This window comes from Myxine glutinosa, chromosome 8, assembly GCF_964187855.1.
Source record: "Myxine glutinosa chromosome 8, kmMyxGlut1.1, whole genome shotgun sequence".
Taxonomy (NCBI): domain Eukaryota; kingdom Metazoa; phylum Chordata; class Myxini; order Myxiniformes; family Myxinidae; genus Myxine; species Myxine glutinosa.
The window spans coordinates 62,786,046-62,798,054 of record NC_136268.1 but is presented as its reverse complement, the minus strand read 5'-3'; the positions used below and the strand labels follow the sequence as shown (position 1 = coordinate 62,798,054).

The 12,009-nt window shown below is 48.8% G+C and overlaps 1 protein-coding gene across 1 annotated transcript in view; it reads right to left on the bottom strand.

Moving 5' to 3' along the window:
* LOC137433128 (paired box protein Pax-5) overlaps positions 1-12,009 on the bottom strand; it is a 415,587-nt gene that overhangs the window by 20,923 nt on the left and 382,655 nt on the right. Inside the window, exon 10 of the mRNA XM_078783329.1 lies at positions 3,686-3,772. Coding sequence (XP_078639455.1) covers positions 3,686-3,772 — 87 coding nt within the window. The remainder of the gene's footprint in view (positions 1-3,685; positions 3,773-12,009) is intronic.

Genomic DNA, 12,009 nt, shown 5'->3' with positions numbered 1-12,009 from the left:
ACAAAATTGGATTGTATATCAGAAGTATATGATTGGATTATAAGAGTGGGCACTGGGACATCATGATAGTGTTTTTTTGTTTTTTTAAGAGAATTGTTTTGAAGAAGTCGTGAAAGTGTGATGGCGTATTAGTTGTCCTTCTGTAACAATGACATTCCAGTAGAGAAACTTGATTATTATTTTCCTAACACAAATCCATTGTTCAGAGATGACTGGAGAGGTATCACCTTTGGGAGGATGAACAATATAAGTTATAAAACCATTTCAGGTCGAACCTGCTTACAAATTTGCAGTCGTGAGTGCAGCCATACCTGACAACATGCCAGAGTGTGGGAGGACATGACACATTTGCCCCCCTCCCAAGGGAGGAGAGGTAGAGGGGCGTGCATTTATCTGTGATGTGGGGTGATTGAGGATATTGATATATAGCGAGGGCAACAGGGAATAAAAGTCTGGTGCTCATAACAATGGAAAAAGAGGAGATTCACTGCAGAAATAGCGTGCAACATGAGCTGGGACAGATGTAACTGGGGCAAGTCAGAAGTCTAGCAAGGCCATTTCATGCTAACAGACCGAGTTCATCGAGAGGTAGTCGGCGAACTCTGGGCGATACCGTTACCAAAAGTGACCTTCTTGTCAAGAAAGCACGGCCGGTATGTGCAGGATCCTGATCCTATGTGGAGCGATCTGTGGATAGCAGCTCCTTTAGGATTGAGAGCTGTCTGGCTCCAGGCGATCCAAAGCATTACACTGGATGACCGATGACATAAAGATCAGACTTTTCAACCTCTCATTCCTTCTGCTCCAGCACCAAGTTAACACATGTTGAGTTATTAGTGTGTCTCGAAGCAGAAAAAGTATGGAGCTTTGCTAATGCTAATACACTCCTCTTTTGTGCCAGTATTTAGATGTGTTCTCTGTGAGTTACGACTGAATTACAAGTTTACGTAAGAGTTACGAATTTAGACTGAGTTACGAATAATATTTCTGAATGCATGAACCTAATGGATGTAATATGTACATTGCAGAGTTTTTAAACTTAGATTTCTGATTGTACGCATGGAATAGTAATATTGTGAGTACTCCTGAGTTTAAGATCTTACTCTGTACACATCCACAAGAAATAAATAAAAAGACTCTTCATTGCATGGGGCAAATTTAGACATCGTAAGTGTTTAAATAAGTGACCCTTCTTGCAATGGGATTGCAGTAATATGGCTAATATGGCTACAAAACACCTTCGGCTTGCAAAAGTATTGTCGGAACATCTGCTCTCATTAAGGTTTCTTCTTGGTTGTTTGAGATATTATCATGGTTTGTTCATTCATCCAATTTTTGTTTTGTATCAGAAATGTTTCAAAGCATAATACTACAGTAATCTGGAAGAGGGTATCATCTGTAACGAAGATCCTTGTTTGGAGTTTAATATGACTTATAGAATGGTTAATGTAGTTTATGGGTGGAGGTGTCCTACCACGTGCCCTTTTGTGGGCTGTTATGAATTAGAGTGAAACATGTCCGGTGGAAATGCTCCGATGCAAATTTATTTATTGATTTATAGAAGTTGAAGGGCTGATTTGGGCCTATTAAGTGGTGTGGCACAGGGAAAATTTCATATTGGAGAAGATGAGTCAATTTAATCGAGACCATTTTGTCTAACGCACGAGTGTCTGCTCATTAATGGATGATTACCTTTTGTATTCAGCTTTTATTTGCTTTGGTTAAGAAAGAGATGTGTTTTGAATTGAGGGTTACTCCTTATTTTTTGCTTATTTTCAATTTTCTGGGAGGGTGTTTTGCCGGGATTTTTGTTGTTTCTTTAACACAAAATCCAGACACGTGTAAGAGCCAGGAGACAGAGGATAGACAGGAAACAGCCTAACAGTGGGTTGGTGGCACCACAGGCAGATGCAACAAGCAAAGGAATAGTTGAACAGAAAAAAGAGAGAGTAGAGGGAAGAAAACAGTGTCCTTTAAGTGAGAGGCGTCGGTTAATCATGGAGAGGAAAGGAGGATGACTTGAGATGGTGGTGACCAAACAACTTGGAGCAAAGGAGGGAAGAGTGATATTTAGCTAACTCAGGAAGGAAGTCCTACAAATGGAAGGAAGAGGAACAATGAAGTGGAGGTGATCAGTCAACCTGGATTTGGAGAGTTATAGAAAGAAGGGGTCACAGGAAGAATATGTATGTTGAAAGGAATGGGGAGGGGGTGGAGGAAGGTCGGAGGGATAAAAGAGCAGATGGAGAAAGAGCAGAAGACAGCAAGTAATAACACAGGCTACCAACATGTCTGCAATGAGAGAGCAACCAGTCTTTTATTCTGCTCATTTGTGAGAAATTCCAATGATGTCAAAAGTTTTGTATTCCACAGAATCCAGGAGAGACAGGTGTTAAAGTGGAGGCACCAGCCTATCAGGGAGACTCAACTGAGCCGTGGTAAAAGGATTGGTAGGCTGGGAGAAGTTCCATTTTATCAAGGATATGGCACAATCGAGGATGCCCATTCTGTGGCCAGTTTTGGAGGAAAGCTTTGATATGTGCACTGCTGAGGAGAGATTGGGTCTAAACTGGTGAGGCCTAGAATTTAAAGAGATTAAACCTCTTTCAGTGGTTATTTATGGGAAATAAGCAGTGGGTTTGTTTGGCAGTCCTTCTGAAGAAGAGACATTGATGATGTGGAATTGAATGACCTATATTGAAGGACATGTTACAAGTGTCAGACTAGCATCTGATCCTTTTCACTTTGACCTGATCCTTTTGACTTTGATTTCCAGGTCAGCAGAAATGGAATCAGCTCGTTTAGGCTTGCCAGTGGTACGCAGAATAGTACAGCTTAATGGGGAATCATCTGCAAAGAGGAAAAGAGGGCCTTCCCAGAGCATCAAAGATGTCATTTACATACATGAAAAAGAAGACTTGGCCCAAGATACTGCCTTGCTATATTCCATCCTTTATGGGTGGGGAGTTGAAAGGATTTTGTGAAGAGCTAGTGGCTAATTTAGGAAAGACTGCAATGCTTCTAGGTACCTATCTAATTCCAATTTAAACACATCTACTGTTTCTGCTGCCAATGTCTTTCTAAGGAAACCATCCATGCACCAACTATAGTCCCTGACTGAAAGATCTGTCTTACTACTGTCCTAATTCTCCTCTTCTTTAGTCTCAGGCCTGATGGGAAATATACCTCATGCTACGTACTCATTCTTCATTTAAATGAATCGTTTATTTGCTTGCAGAATGCATGGACAATCCACTTCATCAAATATAAAAATCTCATATTTATTCTGTCTGCACATAGGATGCACCCGAGAATGCAAGTATGCCCCACTGATAGGTGTGTGTGTGTGTGTGTGTGTGTGTGTGTGTGTGTGTGTGTGTGTGTGTGTGTGTGTGTGTGTGTGTGTGTGTATATATATATTCTCACTTCAATGAAAATGAGAGTGAGTATAGTAGGGATGTATGAAATATATAAACAGCGTATATGTAGATCTTACCAAGTATGCCAGGGTTTGTGAATCGCCAAGCCTCGTTGTACGCCGTGTACTGTGGGTGTGTGTGTGTGTGTGTGTGTGTGTGTGTGTGTGTGTGTGTGTGTGTATATATATATTCTCACTTCAATGAAAATGAGAGTGAGTATAGTAGGGATGTATGAAATATATAAACAGCGTATATGTAGATCTTACCAAGTATGCCAGGGTTTGTGAATCGCCAAGCCTCGTTGTACGCCGTGTACTGTGGGTGTGAGTAGGGGTTGGTAGGAAACTCGCTTCCTGCAGGGAGAAAGAAATTGAACCACAAGTCTGAGGATTATAATTGCTGGCAATCCTGGGTAATGTGAATGCTTGGAATACAGGAACAGCTGGCAGTGCAACCATTGTATTGTTTTCTCCGTGATACTCTTTAAACAAACGTCAGAGAAAGAGGAAACTATCGTACTGTGTTTGATGTACAGTCACGTGAAAAAGTAAGTACACCCCATGTAAAGTTTTGTCTTTTTCAACATATTTCAACATACAGCTATTTGATCTTCATTTCAACAATATTGACAGATAAAGGTGATATAATATAACAAATATCATGAAACATTTACATTTTGTAGTCCATTGTATAATTTAAATAAACATAAATGCAAATTTCGCATGTGGAAAAAGTAAGTACACCCTTGGCTCTAATAGGTGGTATTGCCCCCTATGGCAGAAACAACCTCAAGTAGGCGTTTCTTATAACTGTCTACCACTTTCTGACATCGACTGGGAGAAATTTTTGCCCACTCGTCCATGCAGAATTCTTTCAGCTGTGCGATGTTTGAGGGGTTTCTTGCATGCACAGCTCATTTAAAATCCCCCCACAACATCTCGATGGGATTGAGATCCGGGCTTTGACTTGGCCATTCCAGAACCCTCCATTTCATTCTTTTCAGCCATTCCTTGGTGGATTTACTGGTATGTTTAGGGTCATTGTCATGTTGCAAGGTCCACCTTCAGTTGAGCTTCAACTTGCCGACAGATGGCCTCACATTATCCTCAAGCACCCTCTGGTACAATGAAGAATTCATAGTGGATTCTATGATGGTGAGCTGCCCAGGCCCTGATGCAGCAAAGCTGCCCCAAACCATAATATTTCCACCACCATGCTTTACAGTTGGTATCAAGTTCTTGTGGTCAAATTCTGTCTTTGGTTTTCGCCAAACATGTCTTCTGGTACTGTGGCGAAATAGCTCTACCTTTGACTCATCTGTCCAGAGCACATTGTTCCAGACGTGCTGGTCTTTGCCTAGGTGTTCACTGGCAAACTTTATTCTTGCCCTGATGTTCTTTCTGGACAGCAAAGGTTTCTTCCTGGCACACCTCCCGTGTGGATCAAATTTGTGCAGCCTCTTTCTAATGGTAGACTCGTGCACTTTGACATCAACAGTGGCAAAAGCTACCTGTAGATCCCGTGATGACATTCTGGAGTTCTTTGAGACTTCTTTCAGCATCTTGCGGTCTGCTCTCGGGCTGAACTTGCTGGGGCGGCCTGGCCTGAACAAGTTGGCAGTTGTTTGGAATCTTCTCCACTTGTAGATGATCTTCCGGACAGTTGAATGATTGATTTCAAATTGTTTGGAGATCTTTGTAAATCCCTTCCTAGACTCGTAGGCATCTATAACCTTCTTTCTGGAGGCCTCAGAGAGCTCTTTTGATCTCGGCATGGTGATGACGCACACTTCAACAACAAAGAGCAACCCAAACCAAATGTCTGAGTTTTAAATAAGACAGGTTCCTCCAAGATCCTCTCTAACGATGTTCTAATCATTTGCACCTGAGCTGGTGCACCTGATTCTAATTTTAGGTATTTGAAGTAGTGATAAATGTCGGGGTGTACTTACTTTTTCCACATGCGAAATTAGCATTTATGTTTATTTAAATTATACAATGGACTACAAAATGTAAATGTTTCATGATATTTGTTATATTATATCACCTTTATCTGTCAATATTGTTGAAATGAACATCAAATAGCTGTATGTTGAAATATGTTGAAAAAGTCAAAACTTTACATGGGGTGTACTTACTTTTTCACATGACTGTATGTGTGAAAAGTAATGAAGCAACCAGTTGATTATTTTCCTCTGCTCTGATGTCTTGTAACAGTTTTATTATTGAACTTTAAATGTGCTCACAATGACTACACAGCACTTCATGCCAATGAGTGAGTGGATGTTTAGTCGCAATTTCTTCGCATGCCATTCCATCAAGCTCAGCATATATATATATATATATATATATATATATATATATATATATATTGTTGCGAATATGGAATTTGGCCTCCATATCCGCTTGTAAATATTCCCCTATTTTCTCCGATACTCCCCAACTCTCCCTTACCCCATTCCCTAGTCCCATTGTCTGTAAACAACACCCATTAGAGCCGATCTTCCCCTTCATCCCCCCATTAAATGTCGTGCCCAGGTCCCCCGCACCACACGTAGACAATTATAGGACATCTTGCTAGTTATTCTTAATCTATGTCAGTTAAGGACTTGTTTCCATTAATTATGACTCTTCGTTGCACCAGAATGTGATTATATGGCACCTGTTAGGAAGTTTAGGACCTCCCCATACCTCTCCGCATCTCTTCCCCATGAAGAAGCGCCAACTACAACAACAACAACAAAAGAGGGGGGCGGCGCGGTGACGGCATGGGGAGTGGGCGTCCTCCTTCCGGCTCGGTTAGCCGCCATTGACCACGCGCTCCACGGGGTTACCACGAAGGGGCTCCCTGTCGGCCCCTCGTCAAGGGCGGAGCCGGTAACCCCCGCACCCAATGAGAAGCCATGGGCCGATGCCATCTGGGGCGGCGCTAACGAGCCGAGGGCGTGTCACTCCCCGCCGGATATACGCGGCCCCGCGCCGGACGTGACGGGAGATGCGCCCCGAGCTTGGAAGGACAAGACGCCACCCTCCCGAGCGCTGAGCGACCTCCCCGGCATCTCCACCAAAGTCGCGACCCACGAGCGCTGAGCGACCTCCCCGCATCTGCTGGACACCACCGTACGTGATTCTGTCCCTGAGCCAGGTGCACCTGAGCCATCGACTGCCGCTTTCCTTGCCATCAAATCCCGTGTGAGTCAGCGTTGTCCCGTTTATCTGTGGTCTGTCTAGGGTTAATATAAGAGTGTGTCTAAGTGCCTGTCTTCCTATGCTGTCCCTCTTGTAGTTGTAATCTAACCTTTTTCCGTACGAATATACTTGAGAACTGAACCCCTGGTGTCGTATTGTGTCATTATAATCCAGCCGGGTGTCTTCTTTTTCTTATTGAGCCAGCATAGCGCGATTAGTCAACCCCGGGTGCAATCGGGGTAACTTGTACGGATACGGCGGCCATCCCGCTCGGCCCACCATACCATCAAAGTCGTATCTGTAACAATTGGTGTCGGGAGTGAGATTCGAGGCCCGACCAAAGTTTGAAGAAAAAAAAAAAACGAATAGAGGAAAAAAAAAATTTGGTCAAAATTTGGAGCGGCCGAAATTTGTTTTGTTTTACGAAACTCGAATTTTGCAAGTCGCGCTATGGCGGATCAAGACGGCTGGGGTCCGGTAGGGGAGAGTGAGGTAGGGTCGATCCAGGACCAAAATGAGGGACAGGAGGAGAGCGAAGCAGTGAGGGCGGCAGGTTCGCAAAATAGCGCCGTCACGCACGAAGAAGCGGGCGCGCAAAATGGCGCCTCGCTGATCACCGCGCCAGCGACCGTGGCAGCGCCCCCGATGGATTGGGGCCTTTTTTTTATACAAATGAAGGCCCTTATGGCCCAGAATAGTGAGCGATTGGAGGGCCGGATGGATGCTCAGGGTGAGCGATTGGAGGACCAAATGGGGGTAATGGGGAACCGGATGGATGCTCAGGGTGAGCGATTGGAGGACCAAATGGGGGTAATGGGGAACCGGATGGATGCTCAGGGTGAGCGATTGGAGGGCCAAATGAGGGGTACCGGTGAGGGATTAGAAAAGAAATTTGAGGGGTTAGACAACGGGATAAAAGAAGTAAAGAATGGGTTAACGGGGGTAGAAAACAGAATGGCCGCTCAAGAGAATCAAATAGAGGGAGTGAAAAATGGGTTAGAGGGGTTAGAAAACAGTATGGAAGGCAAATTGAGGGACATGAGGGACCAAGCGGAAAGGGAAGTTAAACAAATGGAGCAGCAGATAGAGGGGGTCAGAATGGGGGTAGAAACCAAACTGGATGCTCACAGGGAGGAAATGGAGCAGATGAGGGTGGCATCTGGGCAGGAGATGCAAGTGATGGGAGAGGAGATCAGAAGAGGAGTGAGTGAGGAGGTCGGAGGAGTGCGCGAGGAGGTGAGGCACTGTAAGGAGCGCATGGAGAAAGAGGTGAGAAAGGGGACTGTAAAATTGCAAGGTGGTATAGAGGAGTTGACGCTGGGAGTAGAACAACTGACAGTGGGACAAAAGGAGCTGGGGGACCAGGTAAAGAAGAACACAGCGGTAATAGAGGGTTTAAAATCGACACAGAAGGAGATGAAAAAGGACGTAGGGGTAATTAAAAAAGAGTGCCAGACGGTACATGAGGACCTGACGAGGAAAATGGACAAGGTGGTAGAGGTAATGGAGGTTAAAGAGCGGGAGGTGCGGGAGCACATAGAAAAAAATAAAGTGGAGTTAGAGGAAGAACTTAAAGGGGCGCACGAAGAGATGAAGGAGATGAAGCAAAAATTAGAGGAAGTGGAAGAAGGGGTGAGCGAAATTAAGAAGCGACGGAGAGAGGATAAGAAAGAGATAAAGGAGGAAGTAAAAGAATTGGTCCAAAGTCTGTGTTCGGATCGTGATGATGTGCTCATTAACCGGATGAGGGATTCGCAGGTGATGGAGGAGAAGCGAAGAGAAAGAGGACCCGGTGTAAGTGGTGACCAATATGGTCGTGCGTATGATGCGCCAGGTGATTTAATAAGCTTGGGGGTCGAGATAGACCCGGATGTTCGTGAGAGGCCAAGAGTGAGGTGTATGGCTGGTCCGGAGGGTATGGAACGAGAGGTGCGAGGTGTGGGTGAGCAAGGTTGTGGTGGTATGGAATGGGTAGCGGGTTGCGGAGGTGTGACCCATGCATCGACACCAACAGGGGTAGTTGTTGGAGGGACCGGGGAGGCACGAGAGCCCCTTGGGGGTAGTGTACTGTGGGGGCCCGGCCGGTTCGGCCCCGCGCTGACCCCGCAAGGGGCGACGCACGGGGTCCGGCCGGCGGGCAACGACTCGCATACGAGGTGGTCCCACAAGGTCCCACTCGCGCCGTATGACGGCAAGAGTGATCTACGCGCGTACCTGGCGCAGTTCGACTGTGTGTGTAAGGGTAACGGTTGGGGTGAGGACGAAGGTGGAGTACACCTGGTGGCCGCATTGCGCGGCGCGGCGGCGGAGGTGCTGACGGCATTACCAGCGGGTGCTCTCACCCTGCCAGCCCTCCGCGACGCCCTAATTAATCGATTTGGAATAGAACAGCAGAGCGAGCTTGTTAAAGCTCAGCTCGCGCTGCGAAAGCGCAAGCCCCAGGAAGCCATCGGGGAACTTGCCCACGACATTCGCCGCGCAGTGGGGATCGCACATGCTAGCATGGCAGCGGATTCCCGGGAAAGCCTGGCGCTGGACCATTTTATCCAGGCCCTCCCGGATATTGAGCTCCGGCAACAGCTCGCCATGTGGCGCCCGCAGACTCTGAGCCAGGCGGCTGACGCTGCGGCCCGTTGGGAAGCAGCGAGGCCCCTGGCCCGGGGGGGCGAGCGTCTCGCAATGGCGGTCCGCCAGATGGGACCCCCGATGGAGGGCGGACCCCTTAGGGGGCCCGCCCCCGACGTGGGTCCTGACCTGGCGGGCATGGTCCGGAGGCTGGTGGACCAGCGCCTGGCAGGACCTGGACCATGGCAGGCGGCCCCGGAGGTGGCCCGCGGTGGACCACGAGCGGGTAATCCAATTCGGACCTACAGGGGGGGGAATTTGGAATTCCGGAGGCAAGCACCTTATCAGGTGAGGTGCTATACCTGCAACCGCCTGGGTCACCTGGCGCGGCACTGTCGAAACGCGCGCCGGGATGATCCCCGGCAGTTGAGGTCCTCAACTCCGCCCAGGGGGGAGCGGGTTAGCCGACCCCAGACACCCCCCCGCCAGACCCCGGGAAACTAGAAGGTGTCGGGCACGTAGGGCGGTGTTCGGCAGCAGAGGATGGAGGAGAGCCCTCATTGACGCGACAGGTCATTTATTGTGGCCAAATTGGAACCGGTAGCCTGACAATTAGATGCAAAATTGCCGGCGTGGGGGTAGACGCCGTCGTGGACACAGGAGCTAGCGCCACGATCATCAGCCCTGTGGTCCTTGATTCGAGCGCAGGTGGCTGGGATAAGATCCAGCGCCTGCAAAATTATAGTTTGCAGCTTGCTACCGGGGTAACGGCCCCGATCATAGGGCGTGGTTCTGTGACCCTCAAGTTAGGGTCGGTAAGGAGGGAGATAGATGTTTGGGTGGCGGAGGTGTGCGACCCATGTTTAATAGGGTTGGACCTGTTGACTGCCAGCGGTTGTAAAATCGACTTGTGCCGGGGGATCCTGCAGGTGGGAGTAGAAGAGCTGCCGTTAGGGGGAGTGAGCACGGCCGAGAGAGCGGAGCTGGAGGCTTCCGAGGCCGTGACCATCCCCCCCAGGGCCGAGGCGATAGTGCCGGCCCGGTGGGCAGCTCGCCCAACATGGCAGGAGTCCTGCGGCCTGGTCGAACCGGTGGCAGCGCAGTCCATACCGGGTTTAATCGTGGGCCGCACCCTTGTGAAAACGGACGGACCGGTAGTGGCCGTCCGAGTAGTAAATGTGAGTACAGAACCACGCACTATAGTAAGGGGCACGAGGGTAGCTGGCTGCACCCCAGTGGAGGAAGTCGCGACAGTGAGGGGCGAGAACGTCCAGCCGAGCCGACCCCGGGGGGAGCCTTCAATAACAAGTAGGAATTGGCCCGATCCCATTTGCGAGATGGTAAATCGTAGTAGCGTAGAGTTGGGAGGTACCCAGAGGGAGGCCTTACACAAACTGGTTGGGTCCCATTTGGACCTCTTCTCCCTGTCCACCGAGGATATTGGACGTACGGGCCTGGTGAAACATCAGATCCACACCGGTGAGGCCCGGCCTATTCGTCAGGCCGCCCGACGGCTCCCTTGGAGCAAGAGGGCGGAAGCTGACGAGCAGGTTGCAAAAATGCTCGACGCAGGTGTGATCGAGCCCTCGGGAAGTCCTTGGATGTCACCTGTTGTGCTGGTCAAAAAGAAGGATGGGACCACGCGGTTCTGCGTGGACTATCGCCAGCTAAACAACGTGACACTCAAGGACTCATATCCCCTGCCAAGGATTGATGACACCCTCGATGCCGTTGCGGGCTCCAATTGGTTCACAACTTTGGACCTCAAGAGTGGGTATTGGCAGGTGGAGATGGATAGGGCAGGGAAGGAGAAAACGGCATTTTCCACAGGTAAGGGACTGTATCAGTTTACTGTGATGCCGTTTGGTTTGTGTAACGCCCCCGCCACCTTTGAGAGATTGATGGAGCATGTACTAGGCGGCATGCCATGGCAGTCATGCCTGGTGTACCTGGATGACGTCCTGGTACATGCCCAAACGTTCCCCCAGGCACTAGCTAATTTGGACCAGGTGTTCGGGTGCCTCAGACAGGCAGGGTTGAAGCTGAACCCGAGTAAGTGCACTTTGTTTGCAAGAGAGGTGGCCTATCTAGGTCACGTGATTGGCCGCGAGGGGGTAAAAACAGACCCAGACAAAATTAAAGCGGTAGAGGAGTGGCCCGCACCACGTACCATCAAAGAGGTGCGGGGATTTTTGGGACTCTGCTCCTACTACCGGCGCTTTGTGGCGAAATTTGCGGAGTTGGCCCGTCCCCTCCACCGGCTTACGGAGAAGGGGACGCGATTTAATTGGACACGGGAGTGCCACGAGGCCTTCCAAAAATTGAAGGGGTGTCTAACATCCGCACCCCTTCTAGCTTACCCCATTAGTGACGGGACATTTACCCTGGACACGGATGCGAGCCAGGAAGGATTGGGCGCAGTTTTGTCTCAGACACAGGAGGGCGTGGAGAGAGTGATTGGTTATTATAGTCGGGCCTTAAGTAGGCCCGAGAGAAATTATTGCGTCACTCGCAAAGAGTTATTGGCTATGCTGGCTGCCATGAACCATTTCCACCCGTACTTGTACGGGCGGAAATTTTTGGTTAGAACTGACCATTCCTCCTTGCAATGGCTCCTTCGGTTCAAGGAACCGGAGGGCCAAATTGCAAGGTGGTTGGAAAAGTTGCAGCAGTACGATTTTGATGTGGCCCATAGGGCCGGGAAGGCCCATGGTAATGCGGACGCACTCTCTCGGCGTCCTTGTCTGGGGGAAAACTGTAAATTTTGTGCGAGACACGAGGAGAGGGAGCAATTGGGCGATTCCGCCCCGATTCTCGTCGTCCGGGCAACCCGGGTG